This window comes from Schistocerca nitens, chromosome 1, assembly GCF_023898315.1.
Source record: "Schistocerca nitens isolate TAMUIC-IGC-003100 chromosome 1, iqSchNite1.1, whole genome shotgun sequence".
NCBI classification, from domain to species: domain Eukaryota; kingdom Metazoa; phylum Arthropoda; class Insecta; order Orthoptera; family Acrididae; genus Schistocerca; species Schistocerca nitens.
This window is the reverse complement of record NC_064614.1, coordinates 1,269,488,627-1,269,511,003: the sequence shown is the minus strand read 5'-3', so window position 1 is coordinate 1,269,511,003 and position 22,377 is coordinate 1,269,488,627. Positions and strand designations below refer to the sequence as shown.

Genomic DNA, 22,377 nt, shown 5'->3' with positions numbered 1-22,377 from the left:
ATTGTTCAGAGGTCTGGCAGCATAGCATACATGAGCACAATGTGCACAATGACACAATAGCAAATAAATTAAATACGTGATATTAGCACTTAATGGACATTTATTTGCATAAAAACATGACAGCTATGAAAGGCAACAAAGCCAAAATTTACAATTTTCACCTTGTTCATATCAAATTGCGGCAATCTACATCCACCATTATTATGACAAAACACCTAATCTGAAAGCAATGAAAATCCTCCTGTAAATAGATAATGGTTGTATCTTTAAACAAAGGAAATTGTTAATGTAATTATGGTCTTGCTTCTGTGACTCTTCAAAGCTGACACTCGCCAAAAAATGCTTGAAAAACCTCTATCTTAAATATTACCAAAGGTGCCACCCTCTTTTCAACTAAAATACAAAAATCATACACAAATTAAAAGTACACATTTCCATGATTTTGGCATGGTACAACTCATCAGTGTTCGTCATGCAATGTAACAAGAATATGAAGTCAAAGTAAGGGGCAAATCATTGTGAAATGTTCAGCAGTAAAGGCTGGTGATCCACCCAGCTAGCTCTGATATTGACTGTGCAGCATGGAAAGCTGGTTCTGATTGAATTGTGCCATCTTTGAATGTACTGCAGCCATTCTTCCACTAGACCTTTCGGAATGTATCTTTGCTTGAATAATAAGTTGTAGTAATTGAAATCTCTTGGCACTCATGACAGATCTCAGATACTGGTTCCTTTTTATTTTAAATTTTACAAATTTATAAATTCAATGAAGGACCTCGACATTTGGTATCTTCAATATCCAGGGTATATGCCATATACATTTAAAATGCCTTAATTCATTTTTTTTTACTTGGGTTAAAGGTTTAACGCTCGCATCCATAAAGGAAAACAGAATATCTAGCCACAAATGATTATAGTTCACAGTTGCTAACAGATGTCTGGCCTTGTGAAGATATTTTTCTTATTGATGAATTGTTTCCTGGTCTGTTCAATTCTGGATTTTCTCTCTCACTTTGAATCAGACTGTTGGTACAAAATGATGTTCTCTTTTAGGGAATACCATTATTTTGGTCTTGACAGGGTTAATAAATAAGCCAAACTCTTCACTGCCTCTAACTAGGCAGTTTATTGTGAACACTGAGTGACAGATAATTTATCTATTATGGCGACAGTCTCATCAGCATATTTGAAATTCGAAATGTTCCATTTGTTGTGATCTCTTCACAATCTTTTATCAAAATCATACATACGATGTTTTCTTGTCCTTTTACTCCTCACAAGGAAACATCAACTTGACCTCATACTTTAAAGAGAAAAAGTACACTTGCAAGAGACCAGACCAAGTAATCAGTCCCACATGAAAATTTTGTCAATAATTTTCTGATAGTAAGCATGACCTTCTGAATGTAAAGCTTTTAAATATTATTTGTCACTGGCTCTGCCACACTACAGCCACCTAATGCTTGAGCACAAAGTACTGTGCAGCAAAGTGGCAACCAGAGTTCTCCTATTCATGGGATATTGAAGGCAAGGGAAGAGGAGGGAGGAGGTAGACACATCTGCCAAATATGTTATGAAACCTTGTTCAAGAACACACATTATTCTATGCAAAGAATAGATGAGTAATGTGAGTACTGTGCACAATTGCCGACTCACTAACATATACATTCAGTATTATTTAACCATATTCTCATATTGATATTCTGCAGCTGCATATAGGGCTCAAAAGCAAAATGAGGAAACCTAAGCAACTTAACACTTTGACTGCCAGCCATGTAGACATTGCCATTTCTTAGCATGCCAGCCCTTTTTAATGGAGTTTTAATATTTTTATTAAGAAAACTGGTCAACATTTAACTGTGATGATAACTTTTTGTTAAAGTCCGAAATTGCGTCTTCTGGATTATATATATAACTCATAAATTGTTACACATGTTTTTTACAGGGTATGATTTTATGTGTGATACACTCTGAAACAAGGTTTTATGCACATTTTCCCTGCACTCACTTTCCTGTTGGCTTATAAAACGTTGAGACAGTGTTTTATGGTCCAGAAACTGAATAAATATCAGAAAGGAACCCAACATTTCAACGAACGGTTTGCAAAATCATAATGAGAAATACTCACTTGAAGTTTGATACAATTCTTCTTGCACAAAGTTGGGATCCTGATCTACAGTTGATATCATCCTCCTTGCTGTTGTCGACAAAATCTTTCTCCAATTCATGAAAAATTTAACTGTCTGTAGGACAATATGAAGCCATGTCTTTCATTTCTTTACATAATGAACAAACAGCTGCCACCTTGCAGCAGCTTGCCGAAACTGAATGTTCCTCACTACACAATCAAGTCAGATCAAGGCTGTTAATATTCGTGGTTTCTATTTACAATCAGGAGACAATGTACCCATTACATGTAGAGATTGGCAGTACACAACAATTTTCACGTTCCACGAGTTGATGCGATTGGCAGTCAAAATATTAAGAATTACTATTTTGATCTAAGAATTAATATTTTGATTTACAATTTAATCATACCAATCGTATTGAAGAATAGCACATCTCCTGCTTATGTACTTCACTTTACCACTGTCAGCTTTAAAAACGATATAAAATAAGTCATAACAGTGGTTTTAATACTGAAATGCTGCTAGTCTGTTACTTCTTTAATGACACACATTCATTTCACTCATTTACACTGTGTTTGTGAACTGCAACGTGAACATATATAAAACAAAAATATCTCTGGCATAAGCTATGGGTTGGAAACTGCGCACATAGACATAGTAAACATGGCATGTTGCCAATGCCTCAGCAGTATTTCACAAATCTCTTTTTATTCCACTGTACAATACTTCACACTCAGGCATTGAGCGACTTCAGAGGGTGGAATGAGTGAGAAACAACAGATGTGGATGAAATTTAAAGTGTACATTCACTCTGTAGGTCAAAGTGCATACTATCAAAATTATGGCTCAAATTTTCGCTCAGGGTCAACTGCTGGTGGTGATATCTTGCAAGTGTGCATTTTCTCCCTTCAAATATCAGGAGATGTTCCTTGTCAGATGTGTGTTCAATCAGTAACAGACACTTCCTTGTGTAAGTGCACAATATGTAACGATTGTATGATTATCAATAAATAGTTATTCTCATTAAAAAGTTGTGTGTGTGCTATATTTCATCATCAAACTGCAATTACTACATAACATTTTAAAGAAATTCTTCTCAAAACCATCTTAGTGTCTGTAAGCTGAAGGCTTCAACTTGTCAGTCACTTATCAAAAATGAGGGGAGAGGTTTTGGAACCATTCATTACTTGAATAGGTATATTACATTTTACTTGCATTTACTGTTCTGTACGATCGAGTACATGAAATGTATCTTTCTCTCAGTTACACTGATAGACAAATTATTGTCTATATCCAAAACTGTCACTGGCCTGCAACAACTTCTACTTTCAGGGAGCATATGTCAACTTTCTCTCCTTTTGCCCTGGCAATACACCTCACAGTTATCATCTCTTAACATTCACACCTCGAAGTTTTCTTAAACAGTCTGCTTCTACAATTTCAGAATCCAAATGGAACTATAAATGTTCTATTACAATTTATTGAAGTTATAATTTGGTTTTTAGATACAATATCCAGCAATGATTGCCTTACACAGTTATAGTTTTTCCCTCACCTCCATAAAAATGAAACTTTTCTCTAATAAGGCTGTGAAAGATGTACTATTACAAATTAATTATCATAGCCATCAACTGCTAGTGCTGCAATCTTACAGTCAGTGGTGAATATGTAGTTCAGTACTTGTCATGCCAAAGATGCACCTTATCTTTAGCAATTCATGGACATGTAAATTTATCCCAATAAATGTGTCACATGTGCTGGACTGCTATTCAAATCACTCGGCAATTATTTATAATTTTTTATATTTCAGATACTTATTTTAAAGATTATTGGCATTAATATTTGTTTAAAAGTAACTTATTAATGGATTTCCATTCATCTCAATCATTCTTTTTGCGTTACTGATATGAGTGGTCTGTTATTCGTAAGTGTGCTTACATCATTCATCAAAGTCTCTCAGCACTGTGTTTACATTTCACAGTGTACAGTTGCAGCTGTAGCTGTTCTAAAGCTAAGTACTGACAGAGTTGTTTGTGCACTGAATTCGAATATTAAATTTAGTAGTTTTCAGTCGTTCATCCAAATATTAGCGGTATGTTTACATTTCACAGTGTGCAGTTGCAACTGCAGTGGTTCTTAAGTTCGGACAAAGCTGTTTGTGCACTGTTATTCGGTTATTAAACTTAGTAGTTTTCAGTGGTGTCTTGTGCTGTTTCTGGTGAAATAACGGTTTAACAAACTTTTGACCATTGTGTTTTATAGAGTTGTCTATGCGCTGAAGTCATTTATTAAATTTAGTATGCAGTTTTCAGCTGACTTTTCTTATTGTTTGTAGTGAAACATTTCAGTTAAACTTTTGTTCACTATGTTCAATTTCGTTCATTGTTCCAGTCAGTAGTTGCTTGAATTTTTGCTTTTAGGTAAGAAATTGTGTGAAGTTTTTGTGGTATTGATATTAGTTATGGTTTAGTAGTAGATCACTATTGCTAGTTTTTTAAATAGTTCTACTGTTGCAATTGAACTTACGTAACAGAGACATTTTGTTTTTTCAGTAACTGTTAAAATTTTACCATGACTGAGAAGTGTGGACTTTGTCATAGGTTTGTGAGTAGTGGGTTATGGTGTGAGATTTTTTCAAAGTATTTTCATTGGGGGGAATGCAGAGGGGGGCTACTGGACATTCCAATGAGATCCTCTCCTGAAAATACAGAATCTGAAGCAGAAATAAGTTGATAGAGGAGCAGGAGCATAAGATCTCTGCCCTTCAGGTGCAGTTACAAAATGCAAAGGAGGAACTAGATAGGTTGAGAAGAGTGAAAGGCACTGTGGAATGGGAACTGGCAGTTGGTAAGGAGGCAGCTATGAGGAGGAGATCTTCAGACAGTTGTACTTTGCGTATAACCAATAGATTTGATCAACTGTCCAAGTTTAGTGAGAGGAGCCTCTCGTAGGTGTAGGAAATATACAGCAGTCCTCAGCAGTTAGGGAACCAAAGTCAGTTGCAAATTCTAATAGAAAGAACAAGGTTCTGCTGCCAGGCAGTTCACATGGCAGAGATGTTGGCCAGCAGTTGCAGGAAGTGTTGGGGAGTGAGTACCAGTCGCCAGCATTATGAAGCCAAGTGCATGGTTGGTTCAGGTGGCTATTAACGTAGGGGAGCTATGTGGAATTTTACAAAGGAGGATCAGATAGTGATTTTGGATGAAGCTGGGAACAGTCATGGTAGAAACGGGGAATATGATGTAGGTGGTGACCTAGTAAAGATAGCTACTCAAACTGGTGGCACTAATGTGCACTTTGCGCAGATGCTTCAGCATCATGATCGGCCTCATCTTAAAGCTGCTGTTAGGCATGTTAACACGGGGCTGGAAAATGCGCTGATGGTGGAGGGCATGGCTCAAACTGCAGTGGTGCCAGTTGAGTCTATCAATAGATAGAGTTTCATTAAGCATGGCCTACACCTCAATAGGTATGGGAAGGGGAGGCTGGCAAAGCATATACGTGACAGTGTAGTGGGTGGCAGTGAGATCACTCATGGGAAAATTCCTGCAGTAGTTGGTGTTAGAGCTGCACCTTTTTTAGATTGAAGTCAGCTGATAGGTATCCCTGCTTAAAGGAAGTCCCTCTAACAAGGGAATCGCCTTCACAGGAGGTCAGATATCCAAGTAGTGAAGGAATCAGCATTTTTCATCAAAATATAAGAGGTATTGGAGATCATGTTAGTGAATTGCTTTTAGATGTTGACTCCGACATTATTGGTATATCGGAGCACCACCTAAATAATAAGACAATTCAGAGGCTTCCTTTACCAGGATATAGATTAGCTGGCTGTTTTCCAAGTTCTTTGCAGAGTGAGAGAGTGGCCATGTACATAAAAAACAGTATTCCATTTTAGTCCATAGACATATCATGGCAATGCACTGAACAGGTATTTGAATGTTGTGCAGGGGCAGCTCAATTTACTGAAACTGAACTTTTAATTCTTGTTATTTATAGATTCCCTAACTCTGACTTCAGAGCATTTCTGCTGAAGCTAGAGAGGGTTCTTGACTCACTTTATAGAAAGTGCCAAAATTAGTTATGTGTGGTTGACTTCAATATAAATTTCATATGAGATTGTGCAAGAAAATGAATGTTGGTAGATCTCCTAAATTCGTATGATCTGATGCAGACTGGGTTTTTTCCAACCAGGGTGCAGGGGAACTGTAGCACAACCATAGACAATATTTTTATTCATTCTTCATTATTACATGGGCATTCTGTTAGTAAAAGAGTGAAGCCTTTCAGACCATGACACACAAATTACAACACTAAAAGGTTTTGTACTCAAACAAAGGGTACACAGAATTACAAACTATGTAGAAAAGCTAATCCAATGCAAAAAAGAGAGTATTTTAAACCTTGTTACAGAACAAGAGTAGCAAGATGTTCATGGTGCTGATAACATAGATGACAAATATAATGCTTTCCTTAATAAACACATTTCTCGTGCTATTTGAAAGTTGCTTTCCATTAGAAAGTTCCAAACAGGGTACTAGCAGTAAAAGACAGCCTGGGTGGCTGACTAGTGGGATAAAGGAATCATGTAGCACAAAGTGGGAATTATATCAAAATGTTAGAAGTAGTCACGATCGAGCTACAGTAAGTAGCCCAAGACAAACAATACTGTAAGATGCTAAAAATGTTATTAGGAAGGCAAAGAGTACATGGTATGCAAATGGAATACCAAATTCACTGGATAAAATTAAAACCATATGGTCAGTCATGAAGGAATTGTCTGGTCAGCAGCACAAGGTCAACAATATAATGTCAGTTCAAAGTAAAAATATTTCTGTTTTACAGGTAAGTTAGATATATGTGAAGTATTTAACAATCACTTTCTGAACAATTCTACAGGGAATCATATAACTCTCTTGGAAAATGCCTTTCTGAGACTGATGTCTAAAATACTCCTCTGTGATATTGGCAAAGGGGAAGATACAGTCAATGATCAAGCCACTGAAGACTAAGGACTCTCATGGATATGATGGAGTGCCTATCAGAATATTAAACTACTGTGCTGCACATGTTAGCCCTACCTGAATGATTAAAGCACTCATTAGTCAAGCTGCTTTATAAAAGGGGGAAAGGGATAATGTAGACAAGTTTAGACCTATTTCTATGCCAATTATTAAAAACAATTTGCTATCAAATTGTACAGTTAGGTTTTAGAAGTTGTTTATCAACTGAAAATGCTATATTCTCTTCTCTCTGTGGGGTACTGGATGGATTACACAACAGGTTTCAAATGCTAGGCATCTTTTTTGATTTAACTAAGGCATCTGACTGTGGTGATCACAAAATATTGCTGTAGAAGTTGGACCATTATGGGATGCAATTGGTTTGCCTCTTACTTTCACAACAGATAGAAAAAGGTCATTATCCATGGTGTTGAGAATGGCTATGATGTGGGCTCTGAGTGGACACAGTTAAATGGGGGATGGTAGGTCCCAAGGGATTGGTCCTGGGGCCAATCCTGTTCCTTATTTATATAAGTGATATGCCCTCTAGTATTACAGGTGACTCTAAAATATTTCTGTTTGCTGATTGTAGCAAAAGATGCTGCGTGCACCACTGGCACTGTTTTAGATACACAGTTCATGACGTAAGTTCATGGCTTGTAGAAAATAAGCTAACACTGAATCACAGTAAGACTCAGCTTTTACAGTTTCTAACACACAATTCAACAAAACCTTACATTTTAATTTCACAGAATGGTCATATGATTAGTGAAACTGAACAGCTCAAATTTCTAGTGTTCAAATAGATAGTAAACTGTCTTGGAAAGCCCACATTCGGGATCTTATTCAAAGACTTAGTGCTGCCATTTTTACTATTCGAACGGTATCTGAAGTAAGTGATAGTTCAACACAACATAAAGTAGTCTACTTTGCTTATTCTCATTCACTTATGATGTATGGTATTATATTTTCAGGTAACTCTTCCCATTTGCAAAGGATACTTTTGGTTCAGAAATGGGTGGTTCAGGCAGTAAGTGGTGTAAGTTCGCGAACCTCTTGTCGACCCCTGTTCATTAGTCTGGGTATTCTGACATTGGCCTCTCAATATTTATATTCTTTACTGTCGTTTCTTGTTCACAATATCAGCTTATTCCAGAGAATCAGCAGCTTTCACTCAGTTAATACTATGCAGAGATCCAATCTGCATTTGGACTGCACTTCCTTGACTCTTCTGCAGAAAGAGTCTGCAGTATACTGCTACATCCATTTTCAATAAGCTACCACAAGAATTCAAAAATTTTAGCAGTAATTCACACTCTTTCAAATCCAAAAATGATGCTCTCTCTCGTGGGTCACTCCTATACTGTCAAAGAGTTCCTTGAAAAATTAAGCTGATTCCTGTGTTATATTGTTGACTGTGTTTACATACACTTATGGTTTGTCTGTATTTGGGTTCATAAACATTTTATTTTTTCTGTTATTATTTTCATATTGTAGTTTCATGTACTGACACATTCCATGACCTTGGAGATTTGTACGTCAATTTGGTCCTATGGAACCAAATGCGTAAAAAAACTGAAACTTTTATGGGAAATGCATTTTGGATTTAGCTTAAATATAATATACAACCTTAGATATTACCTTGATGATCAACAACATTCCTAAGAATGAATGACGCTCTTAGGCCGCATCCACTTCGGCTGATACATATGCCAACAAACCGATTAACTTTATTCTGTGCATGAGGATCAGATGTTGTGACAGCCATTATGCTTCCTGACAAAATAAAAGAACACCGTTGAATTGCAATGAGCTTAATAACATACCATAATGTAATCATTTGATAAATATGAATAACAAGAGGTTAAAGATACGTTCTACTCAAGAGTGAATGAAATACACACAGAAATACTGACTTACATATTTTGAATCAAAGTTTCCTCTTTGTTGCCTAATATTATGATGGATGAACAAAAAGGAACACATACATGCATGCATTGACTGAAGGGAGAAAGAGGAAAAGTTGGGAATGTGAAGACTGAATGCAGATGAAGAAAAAAGAAGAATGGGGAAAACAACCAACAAAAAGCGCAAAACACAGATAACTAACCCAGTTGTACACACAGAAATAAGGTTTTACTGATCACGATAAAAAAAAAACCTCAAATATCAAAGTTACTGTTACTGCAGCTTCTCTAGTTTTCCCTATCCATAATACCAGTTTTCAAAAGCCATGTGCACAATCTGCAAGCTCCAAAATTTACGAGAATTTCCTGGCTATCAAAATATAGAATTACTTGTTTCTTTCTTACTTTCCACTTTCCAGAAGTTCAATCAATAGGATATGTTTATTGTGTAATTTAACAAAAAACATCATGAAAGTAATGTTTCAAAGAACTTAAAAATGTGTAATAGAAAAAACTAGAACAGACATCCCACATAGTTAAATACAATAACATCCTCCAGATCCATCCTGATACATGAATATCACGGAGATTTGATATAAAATGACATTATCCCAAGGAAGCTACCTTCTCCACCTGTTTCTCATGACAGCAACAAGTGTAACACTTGAAAACTGATGCAAGTCCACTGAGCACACCAGTATTTAAAGGTGAAGGTTGTGCCAGCCAATACAGATGCTTTATAAGAGGTACCTGCATAAAAGTTCTTTCTACTGGTTGGATCCTTAACTATTTTAAGAACTGAATAAAAAATGAAAGAAATAATTGAAATACAACTTCAGTGTTTGGACAGTAATGTTAGATAGACCTTTCAGTTTATGACTAAATGATATTCACAGTCATTTCAAGGTTTTATTGTCAACCAATATCATTTGCCTCATTAACATGAACAGGAAGAGTTGACTTTTTCCCTTTCCTACCACAAATCAGGTGGCCTCTATTTGAGCCTTGACAATGTCATTTTGAATTTTCTTTATGAGAAAAACTACCGAAACCAAATCTGTTAAGCCTGGCTGTGGATTTTTAAGTTACTCTAATTCTTATTTGGGTTCATGAGAAGTGTTCTTCCTGAAACCTTGATGTGGTTAAAACTGCATTCTCTAAATAAGTGTGTTCACATGGTGAATATTTTAAACAATAATGGATTTAAATTTTCTACCAAATTCAAACTGTGTGCTGCATGGGGACTCGAACGTGAGACCATCTTGCCCTTTGCAGACTGAGCTGTCCAAGCATGACTCATGACCTGTCCTCACACCTTACTTCTGCCAGTTGCCTCTCTCCTACCTTCCAAACTTCACGAAAGTTCACCGGCATAGCTTGTGGTACCAGCACACACTTTGAAGAAAGGACTCATTCTAGAATAAACGGACTGATGGTATATTTTCAAGACTGGGGTAGTATTCCTCCTCAGGTGACGTGAGCAGTCGTCTTATGTGTACTTGTAGCCTGAGGGCAGACAGTTAACAGTATTACCATCCATTGCTGGTGCTGCATTGACACGCAGTGTTACTGTCATTGTTCTTCTCTATTTTGTGCTGATATCTACTTTATGATATCAACTTTTTGTTACTATTATTTTCTGCTGTGGCCTTCCTTTGTCTTTCTTGCCCGAGGTCTATATGTCTAAGAAAGTAACTAAAAAACACTTTTTCCTAAATACTAACCAAAAGGTTTTTTCTCCTTTATTTCTTTTAAAATTACTGCATTGGATTTCTTATGTGCCCAGCAAGTCTTCGTTAACCCTCTGCATGATCACAAGTTCATCCTCAGTAAATAATTGTTGTTTGTAGTTAACAATGTTCACATTAAATGCACATATGGCAGTACATTATACATTTGACCAATTGTTTCTTACTTATCCTTTTATAATGTTTGCAACCACTCATTTCTTTCTGTAAAAAGTTGTTACAGCACTTTATCTACTTTTCAACATAAACCACCATTTTCAATTTAGTTCCTATGTCCTGTTCACAACAGAAGGTCCCATTGTTATTCCTCATTTTCTGGTTTAATAGTAGCACCTGTGCAGAATTGACTTCACTTAACTGTAATGGTAGTATTGGCTTGTTGCTGAAGAATTTAACACTGTCCGATCCAAGCAGCGGCATGTGCTTATAGAGTGGCGGAGCTTCTTTGAAGCATAGTTAGTTAGTTCGTGTGTGTGTGTGTGTGTGTGTGTGTGTGTGTGTGTGTTTTATAGGCATCACAATGTGCATAGGGCGCACACACACACACACACACACACACACACACACACACACACCTGGGAGTTCCTGTCAGTTGAACTGCAGGCCTGTGCAGGTAGTATAGATTACCCAGCAGACTGCCCTATTTTACACATTCTGCATATGTGTGAGCCACTAGCTGTAGCCATTCAACTGGAGCAGTATGATCACATAGGCTATGGTCTGTCTGACTGACTGACTGACTGACTGACTGCCCGCATGGCAGTTGTTTGCCCACCCCCATCCGCCAGTTCCCATGGGCACCTGGTTGGTACTCTTCATGGAACAGGCTGTTCTTTAGCACGTCACTGACAGTTGTGCCCTTGCTGTACGAAATTCCTAGTTCTGCCTGGGAACATTCCCCAAGGTGTGGCTAAGCCTATCTCCACAATATTCTTTCTTCCAGGAGTGCTAGTTCTGCAATGTCTGCAGAAGAGCTTCTGTGAAGTTTGGAAGATTGCCCTCATGGCAGTTGTTTGGCCACCCCCATCCGCCAGTTCCCACGGGCACCTGGTTGGTACTCTACATGGAACAGGCTGTTCTTTAACACGTCACTGACAGTTGTCCTTGCTGTATGAAATTCCTAGTTCTACCTGGGAACATCCCCCAAGGTGTGGCTAAGCCTATCTCCACAATATTCTTTCTTCTAATGTCTGCAATGTCTGCAGAAGAGCTTCTGTGAAGTTTGGAAGATAGGAGATGAGGTACTGGCAGAATTAAAGCTGTGGGAATGGGTCGTGAGTCATGCTTGGGTAGCTCAGATGGTAGAGAACTTGCCTGTGAAAGGCAAAGTGCCCGAGTTCAAGTCTCGGTCCGGCACATAGTTTTAATCTGCTAGGAAGTTTCATGTCAGCTCACACTCCGCTGCAGAATGAAAATTTCATTCTGAAAACATCCCCAAGGCTATGGCTAAGCCATGTCTCCTCAGTATCCTTTCTTCCAGGAGTACTAGTTCTGCAAAGTTGCAGAAGAGCTCCTGTGAAGTTTGGAATGTAGGAGAAGAGGTACTGGCAGAATTAAAGCTGTGAGGACAGGTCAAGAGTCATTTTGTTTGTTTTAAGGTACAAAAACAACTAGGGTCATAAGCGCCCCTGTCAAAACTGTAAAACATAAAGACAAAGAGAGGAGTTAAAAATGACTACATGTCAGTCCCAATCAACAGAAGAGAAGACTGCTAAAAATGGGAAAGTGGAGGAAGGTCTGTAAAATATGCCATAGAAACACGGAGCTCCAGAACTAAAAATTAAATAGCCTTCGCCATATTGCTATGACAGACAAAAAGTGAAATGCAGTTGACAGCCAGCAAAGCATTCACTAAAACAGCCGATAACTCAGACAGCAAACACAAACAGAAACGTACGTGGTTAAAAATAAGGGCATTCTGTCAGGAAATGGTGGACAATTAAAAGTTGGGTGAAATGTGCAACACTTAACAAATGGCACCACTTAACAAATGATGATGACTGAAAAGATAGTGCCCAGTAAGCAACCTGGTTAAAATGATCTCCACGTGGTGAGAGGGCCGAGAGAAGGTTGTCCAAGCTGCTGGGAGAGGCTTAATGACCTGGAGCTTGTTCCCATGAAGGGAGGACCAGTGGCAATGCCAAAGTGACACCACCTGCTGATAGACCACAAGACAGAGATCTTCGGATGGAATGTAAGAACTAGCGGGTTGAGGTATGTGGACCGCAGTCTTGGCAGCAGCAGCAGCAGTCTTGTTTCCTGTCTGACCAATGTGACCAGGAACTCACATAAACATCACACTGGCTCCATCAAGAGTGAGCAGTGACAGCTTTTCTGGACCCGTTGCACTAAGGGATAGATGGTGTGCAGCATACAGAGGCTTTGAACGGCACTGTGAGAGTCTGAGCAGATGACGCAACTGAAACGCCTGTGTTGTCGGGTGTACTGCATGGCCTCATACAGGGTGAAGAGCTCTGCTGTAAATACTGAGCAGTGTTCCAGAAGCCAGTACCGAAAAATGTCGGTACCAATGACCAAAGCACACATAACACCACAGTCGGTCTGAGAGCCATCAATGAACACAAAGGTACTATTGCGAAGTTCCATGCGAAGGTCATGAAACTGAAGGTGATAGAGTGAGGGTTGAGTAGTGTCCTTAGGAAGTGAATGAAGGCCAAGGTGAACATGGGCCACCACACAAAGCCAAGGTGGTGAAGGGTTCACACCCACTGGGATAGTTGCAGGGAGTATAAAGTTAAGCTGCTGGAGCAAGAGCCAAAAGCGAACTCCAGGAGGTAACATAGAAGAGGGATGCGCCCCATACTGGCGGTCAAAGGAGTCATCGAAGAAGGAGGCATAAGATGGGTGGCCATGCATTGCAGATAAATGGCATGCATATCTGCTGAGGAGAAAGTTGCAGTGGTAGGATAGCGTTAGTTTGGTAGCTGCTACATACAGACTCTCAACTGGGCTAGTGTAAAAGGCACCAGCAGGCAAACAGATGCCACGATGGTGGGTAGTATTGAAATGTCATAGAAGGGACAGACATGCAAATTCATAAACGAAACACCCATAGTTGAGCTTCGAATGGACAAGGGACTGATACAAACAGAGGAGGGTGGTTTGATCTGCACACAGGAAGTACCACTGAGGACACATGGGCCATTGAGGGACCGCATACAGCGGGCTGCCAGATAAGTCATGTGTGAGGACCATGAAAGTTTCCTATCAAGCATGAGCCCCAGGAATTTCATAGTTTCAACAAATGGAAGACCAGCAGGCCCAAGATGTAAAGATGGTGTAAGAAACCGATTGTGCCATCAGAAACTCATACAAACGGTTTTGTCAATGGAAAAATGAATGCCATTGTTGATCTTCAATAAGTAAACATGATTGGAACACTGCTGAAGATGCCACTCAATGAGGCAAGTATGTGGAGAACTACAACAGACGGTAAAATCATCAACAAAAAGGGAGCCAGAGATGCCCGGCGGGAGGCAGGCCATTATAGGGTTAATGGCAATAGCAAAGAGCATGATGCTCCTGAAGCACACCATTTTCCTGGATAAAGTTGTCTGACAAGAACCCACAAGTACCTTGAAAACTCGGTCTTTTTAAAAATTTCTGAAGGAAACGGGGCAGACGGCCACAGAAGCCCCACGTGTAGAGAGTACAGAGGATACCAGTCCTCCAGCAGATGTCGTAGGCTTTCCCCATATCGAAAAAAAAAATGGCCACTGTCTGGGATTTCTGCAGAAAACCATTCATGACATGGGTGGACAAAGTGACAAGTTTGTCAACTGCAGAACAGCACGCACAAAATCCACACTGTGCAGTCATTAGTAAATTGCGAGACTAAAGCCACCATACCAGCTGGGCATGAATCACATGTTCCATCACCTTGCAAATACAGCTGGTGAGAGAAATGGGGTGGTAGCTAGAAAGAAGGTGTTTGTCCATGCTGGGCTTGGGTATGGGTATGACAGTGGCTTCATGCCAGCGTTTGGGAAATGTGCCCTCTGTCCAGATGTGGTTGTACGTATTAAGCAGAAAGTGCTTGCCCACAAGAGAAAGGTGCTGTAATATCTGAACGTGAACAGTGTCTGGCCCTGGGGCAGAGGATTGGGATGAAGTGTGTGCATGCTATAGCTTCCTCATAATAAAGGCTGTTTGCAGCACTCATGATTCTGAGAAGCAAAGGATATCACCTGAGCCTCCTCCACTCGTTTCCAATGGAGGACGGCAGGATGATAGTGGGAGGAGCTCAAAATCTCCACAGAATGGTGGCCCAAGGTGTTGGAGAAAGCAATAGGGTGCACAATGACATTGTCTGCTACTATCAGGGAAAGGACTTTGGTACCAGAGAGCCGTAGGATGTTGGTCCACATGACAGAAGAGGAAATGGAACTGTTAAAAGACCTAGTGAATGAACACCAGCTATCTTTTTTGCTATCCTGAAGAATGCAACAACACTATGCATGCATCTGTTTATAATGAATGCGATTTGTCATCATAGCATGAAGATTAAGAACATGGAAAGGATGTCTCCGCACACAAATTGCATTGTGGCACGCCTTAGTCACCAAGGACCCGGGACATAGCTTGGTAAAGAAAAGTGCAAGGAATGCAATGTTCTGTGGCGGTAAGGATAACGTTTGTAAGGTATTCCACCTCGTCATCGTAATTGGGGAAATCTTGTTCGTCGAAGGTTGCCAAGGAGAAGTAAAGCCTCAAGTCAGCCTTACTAAGCTGCCATTTGGGTGTGCACGAAGGTGGGGTAGTTGTCAGCAAATGGATAGCACATGGGAAATGGTTGCTCAAGTATGTGTTAGAGAGAATGGACTACTAAAGACGATGGGCAAGCTGGGCAGTTGCGAGGAGTATGAAAATAAAATGGGTGCTCCTGTTTTAAGGTTCTGGGAGAACCCCAAGGGGGATGGGTCACATTAAAGTCACCTAGTAGCAGAAAGAGAGGTGAGGTAGTTGCCCAATAAGCTGGAGGCAGTCTAGGCTGGTGACATCGAATGACTAAGGATGCTACTATGATACTGGGTGATTTCACAAAACCTCAGAGTCGAATTTCAGGTCATACGTCTGCATGGTCATTTTCTTCATGGAGCGAGATGTAGCAAGAACAATAATGTAAGTGCCAGATGGCAGAACACAGGATTTGCGATTAGCCAGTAACTTGTGGGTGACTGGGTAAGGTACTTTGTCCTTTACCTGGATCTACAGGACAGCCCGCTCATCGAGATACATGGGACAATCTCGAGAGGCGGCGGCATGGTTGCCGTTGCAGTTGATACAATGGGGAGAAGCGCACCCCTACCACAGGTTACACATTTCGCCGGGTGTCAAGACATTTGAATGTGGTTGAAACAATGGCAATGGTAGCAGCACATTGGGTTCGGAATGTACAGTCATACTGTGATAACTTCACAGCATGCTTTGATCTTCGGCGGAAGAACCACTCTGTCAAAGGTGAGAAAAATAGTGCCTGTAGGCGCTAAGGAGGCATCTACATTTCTCGTCACCTGATGGATGACAATGACATCCTGATCAGAGGGATACGTTTGGATTTCGGCCTCGGTCAGACCGTCAAGCAGCCTCGTGTAAATAACAACACGGGAAGAATTCAGAGTTCTACGGACCTCAACATGAATAGGATGGCCGTGGAGGAGCAAAGCAGCAAGCAATTGTTGTGCTTGAGAATCAGAAGTCGTCTCCAAAAGCAAAGTGCCACTGCATAAATGAGAGCGGGATTTCACAGGGCTGGCAATTGTATCTACACCTTTCTGAATTAGAAACAGATTTATCATTGCAAAGGACAGACCGTCTTCAGTATGTGAAACCATGAGGAGCTGTGGTATAGCTGGGAGAGTTATTGAATTGGGAGCTTGGTTCCGTTTACGTTTGGTAGACGTGGACTATAGAGATGATGACTATAGAGATGATGACTATAGAGATGATGACTATAGAGATGATGACTGGCTCACTGCAAGAAAATCCCCCATGATTTTCAGCATACCCGATGACTTCCAACTGGGTGACCCCTTCACAAGAGGATGCACTCGCCTTAGGTGATTGTTCACACCTCAGATCACACCTCCCGAATACCTGATGGAGGGACCAATCAACAATTTGGGAAGGTAGCAGCTCAGGCAATCATTGCTCCCTGGGCCTGGCCTGTACTGGGGGGTAGACGTGAACTCTACCTGTCGACCCGGGGCTGGGAATTACGCGTTACCCAGTCACCTGTTATGTATCAGACATGTGGGCTGGCCTTCAGGAGCACAGAGGGCAGAAGAAGAAAAAAAGGAGCCTCAAATGCCGAAGTGGAGGAGGGATAGCAGAAGGTGAATGAAGAAAGGAAAAAGGAATGAAAAACGGTGTGAGACTGTTCTTATGTCAGCTACAGATGATGTGGGACATTCTCAAAAACACCCCAGACATGTTCCCCAAGGGAGGGAAGAAAGAATAGTATGAGGGTAGACATGCAGCACAGAAGGAAAAAGATGCTGCACAGTCTGGGGCCATGTGGTAGTCAAGCACAAACTCGTCAAAGAGCGTTGAGCCTCCTGGACGGTCATGAGTCATGGTATGGAATTCGATTCATGTTCCGGATGTAGTTTTAATCTGCTAGGAAGTTTCATATCAGTACACACTCCACTCCAGAGTGAAAATTTCATTCGTGTTCATTCTTATCTGTTTTGTTCACTCAGTTCACACACCTTCTTAATTCAAATTACAAAATTTTCTGATCACATTTGAGTTTAATATACAGGGTGTCCACAAAAGAATGTCCCAGTTTCAGTGGAATATTATTATAGTTTAATTTGAACAATCACAACAACCCATACACCAAATTGAAGATATATGAATCTAGTTTTTTCTTACAGATGTCCAATATGTGCACCTTTAGTTATATGGCTATGGCAGGCATTCAACCTAAAATTCAATCCTTCCCATGCTTTGGTTAACAAGTCTGGAGTAATGGATCAATTCTGTGACTCAACTCTGGCAAATCCTTACGTAGTGCCAGCATATAGACGTTCCATTGGAAAAAGTAGCAGGGTGTGAAGTGAGATGATGTGGTGGCCAGTGGAAATGAGCTCTGCCATACTGACAATTACGGCCAGTCCAGCAGTCAGTGACTGAGGTCCAACCACTGTCATATAAAGAGATTCCAAAGGGGAGGGGCTCCATCTTGTTGCCAAATAAAAGTTTTCACATTAACCTTCCAACTGGTGAAAGAGCCATTCTTGCAACGTACCCAGATAAGCCCTTGGTACAGTAGCTTCAGAGAAGAAAAAAGTGTGGTCCATACAGATGATGTCAGGTAAGAGTGCAGGAAAGGTTTCATTTTGAGGAATCAATTTGATATTGTACAGGTTTATGAGTATTTTCTGTTTCCCAGGTATGAACATTATGGACATTTACCTTCCCACTTAGATGAAGAGTTGCCTCATCAATGAACACCACACAATCAATAAAGTCATCTTCCCACTGCAAAGTTATAACTTACACCATAGCCATCTAACTTTAAAGCACATGCTAACTCTAACCAGTATTGAGGGAGGAGTAAATATTTTCTTGAAACCTTCCTCACTGTCGTCTATGGCAACCAAAGTTCAAGACTTGCTTTTTGATCACACTTCTTAGGACTACGAAGGTAAGATGCTCTGACACTGTCTACATCTTCTTCAGCTCAGTGGATGATCCCGCACACAAGTGATCACAATTAAACTTCAATCTAAATGCACTTTGAACTGAAATTACAGATTCACTCTTAGCAAACTGTAGAACACAAAGTGCTTAAGTTCAGAAGTCACCATTTTGCACATGTGGCAGTGGCACTTCATGTGGGAAAACAACAAAGTAGTACTTGAGCATGCACTTATCTAAAACTGTTTGAGTTTCTCTTTAATTACGGCCTTGAACCAACCCTCTACAATGCTTCCAGTTGACACTATTAAAATTTATACCTGAGGTATTCTTTTACGGACACCTTGTAAAGTATCCACAATTATAATAAAAAAATGTGTATGTGTGTGTATGTGTGTGTGTGTGTGTGTGAGAGAGAGAGATCTCCTCCTAAACTGTTGGACTGATTTCAACCAAACTTGGTACACATATACCTTACTGTCAGCTCACAATCACTGTGGGGATAAGAACCACTTAAGGATGGGGGTCAAAAATAAGTGTACCCTGCAACATGTGAATTTCCAGCCTTCTTTTATCCAGTATTAGAGAATAAGAGTACTTAGCAACTTGTAACAGAGTTTACACATAATTTCAAAACTTTACGAAAATTTCTCTTTCTGACAACACCTACAAAACATTGGAATGAAAAATGTTTCTCGCTTACTACTTTTCTGCTGTTCACGCAGTAAAAGTACTGCATGAGGCATAATTTATTACCTCTTTACTATTACCTGTATTCGTGAAACATTTTGCAGACAGTATGCACATATACCACTGAATGTAACTGCAAAATTATATCATAATAAGGCACATGGTTAAGGAGATATGATGTCACAAACAAGTACACGGCCAGACGCTGTGTGGTGCAAGCGTGGGTGTACAGCTGTAAATAAATACCTGGGCCACACTTGGATCCACCGCTAGTTTATGTAGGGGACCTGTTGGGTTCTCTCACTCACTTTTGCCACTTGCAGTGCCTTCTAGTGTCATCTTACAAACTGAGCAGGTGCCCCTGTCCAGTATATGCTGGTTCCTGTCATGAACTTTGCAACTGTATTTGTGAGCACCTACCTGCCTCTTTGTTCATCATAGGCAGGAATTGCTGAGGGACCCAGTGAGTGGATGCGACAGTTACCTTGGTGAATCTGCAGTAAGCTGATGTGTGTATCAGCCTGCTAAGTGCTGCAGTGAGTGGAATGGATTGTATCTTATCATGTACTAGAATGGCAGTTAGCCTGAAGATACCATAGCGAACAGATTTATGTCTTGGCCAGCCGAGCTCTTCAGTGGGCAGGCTTGTACAATTTGTGCAGTATTATGAGAGTAAGCATATTTTTATGTCAAAGGTTATGTTCTTGTAATTCATTTGAGTGGAATAAAGGGAGGGCAGTGAGTCCTCTCATACTGTACTCATACTGTACACTCAAAAGGTAAATGGACCAATGCAAGACCAGACGCTAGCAAGTGCAGATCCTATGTTTTTCGGTCCTCTGATCTGTATGCAGTGAAACACATGCAATAGTTATGTTCACACATGTGTTTGTTTGTTCTGATATTTGTGAATGTGTAAAAACTGAGAAATTAAGCACATCTGAGTTGCATGTGTTCTCAGTTTCATCTGTGTTGCCAAGCTTTCTAAGACCTGTTAGGGACTTTGGAAACAACAGCATTAACACCAGTGTTCAGAGGCATTTTTTTGCAGATAATGTTAATGTGTCTTTAACTCCGAATACAAGGAATGCAGACACAGACAGTGACAATCATAATTTCCAGTAACATCACCTGCTTCTGTCAAAACTCTGCCAGAGTGGACGGTCCAACCACCTTCTGTGGCGTCACCTCCCACTGCCGCCAAGACACCAACATGAGACTGCACAGCCAGCCAACTCCAGCTGCCAGTGTCTGTGATGTTACTGTTGTTCCAGTTCACATGACTGCATATTAATAATGGTAATTCCCTTTGCCCTTCACCCATTTCCACATATAGATTCAGGAAGAGAAATCTGATCAAACAGACAAGATACCATGCATGAATGGGAAGTAATAAGAAACAAACTGTTCTTACAATGTTTGTGACATCTAGGCCTTGATTGAGATGAATTTCTTTCATACAGTCTGTTGATGAAGTAAGTTCTCCATATGTGCAATTACCTTCCCAAAATGATATTTTTACTGGCAGGAAAATTATTCCTTGCCCTCAATACATTAAATAGGAAATTCGTGTTTCTGTGATGCTGCTTTTTTGTATCAGGTGTAATTTTCGCAATAACAATGTTGTAGTCTCACTGGCTCCAGCCAAATGACATATAATTCCTGTCAAACAACCCACAAGTGAGTGGACGTGGCAATTACCTGTGAGAATATGTAGTGAGCACTTGCTTCTCAACCAGACAAGCACTGCAGTGAGTGGAATGCATTGTATCTTGCTAAGAATTAGAATAAGAGTTACATTGGGAGACTCTGCAGTGAGCAGATGTATGTCTCATCCTGCAAGGGCTACAGTGAGTAGAACGGATTGTATTTTGTCATGTGCTAGAATAACAGGCATCCTGGAGGCATCATAGCATGTCAACCAGCCAAGCACTGCAGCGGGTAGGCTTCTACTGTTTATAAAGTATTACAAGAAAAATCATATTTTTATGACAAAGGTTGTGTTCTTGCAAATTCATTTGAGTGGAAAAAAGGGAGTGCAGTAAGTCCTCTTGTACCATCCACTCACAAGGCAAATATGCCAACGTAAGACCACAGGCCTGCTAGTGATTGTGTATAGGATCTTAGAAGATTGGCCCTCTTTTTCCCTCTTTTTATTTTCTTCCAACTTATAGGATTTGAAGCTTAGGGGACAAACATAAATTTTGTAAGACAGTATGACACAATTTTCAAAAAACTCTATAAACTGGCTTAGAAGATTGGAAGATTTCTAAGCTCAGTTGCACACAAAACAGTTCCTATTCATGTGTGTATTTGTATGTGTCGAATGTGTAATGAACTGCTTCGATAACTGTAAAGTCACTGACTCAGATCTCAATAAGAACAACTTTATTTTATTTATATATTAGCCTTTTACCTGCAGCTTTGCTCACATATGCGTGTGGCACATATTGCACACGTACATACATACACTATGTGATCAAAAGTATCCGGACACCCCAAAAACATACGTTTTTCATATTAGGTGCATTGTTCTGCCACCTACTGCCAGGTACTCCATATCAGCAATCTCAGTAGTCATTAGAAATTTTGAGAGAGGATAATGAGGCGCTCCGGGGAACTCATGGATTTCGAATGTGGTCAAGGTGATTGGGTGTCAGTTGTGTTATATGTATGTACACGAGATTTCCACACTCCTAAACATCCCTAGGTCCACCGTTTCCGATGTGATAGTGAAGTGGAAACACGACGGGACACATATAGCACAAAAGCATACAGGCCGATCTCGTCTATTGACTGACAGAGACCGTCGACAGTTTGAATATTTGTGTAATCCCTGTACTGCATCAGTGCAGAATGATGTCCTGTAACTAATCTGTCTCCCCCCCCCCCCCCCCATGAACCATAGACCTTGCCATTGGTGGGGGAGGTTTGCATGCCTCAGCGATACAGATGGCCGTACCATAGGTGCAAACACAACGGAGGGGTATCTGTTGAAAGGCCAAGCAAATGTGTGGTTCCTGAAAAGGAGCAGCAGCCGTTTCAGTAGTTGCAGGGGCTACAGTCTGGATGGTTGAATGATCAGGCCTTGTAACACTAACCAAAATGGCCTTGCTGTGCTGGTACTGCGAACAGCTGAAAGCATGGGGAAACTACAGCCGTAATTTTTCCCGAGGGCATGCAGCTTTACTGTATGGTTAAATGATGATGACGTCCTCTTCGGTAAAATATTCCGGAG

At 40.3% G+C, this 22,377-nt stretch overlaps 1 protein-coding gene across 1 annotated transcript in view; it reads right to left on the bottom strand.

The window, feature by feature from the left end:
* LOC126239920 (39S ribosomal protein L19, mitochondrial) overlaps nt 1-22,377 on the bottom strand; it is an 81,960-nt gene that overhangs the window by 36,554 nt on the left and 23,029 nt on the right. Inside the window, exon 3 of the mRNA XM_049947895.1 lies at nt 8,771-8,905. Within this exon, the coding sequence (XP_049803852.1) occupies nt 8,771-8,905 (135 nt within the window). The remainder of the gene's footprint in view (nt 1-8,770; nt 8,906-22,377) is intronic.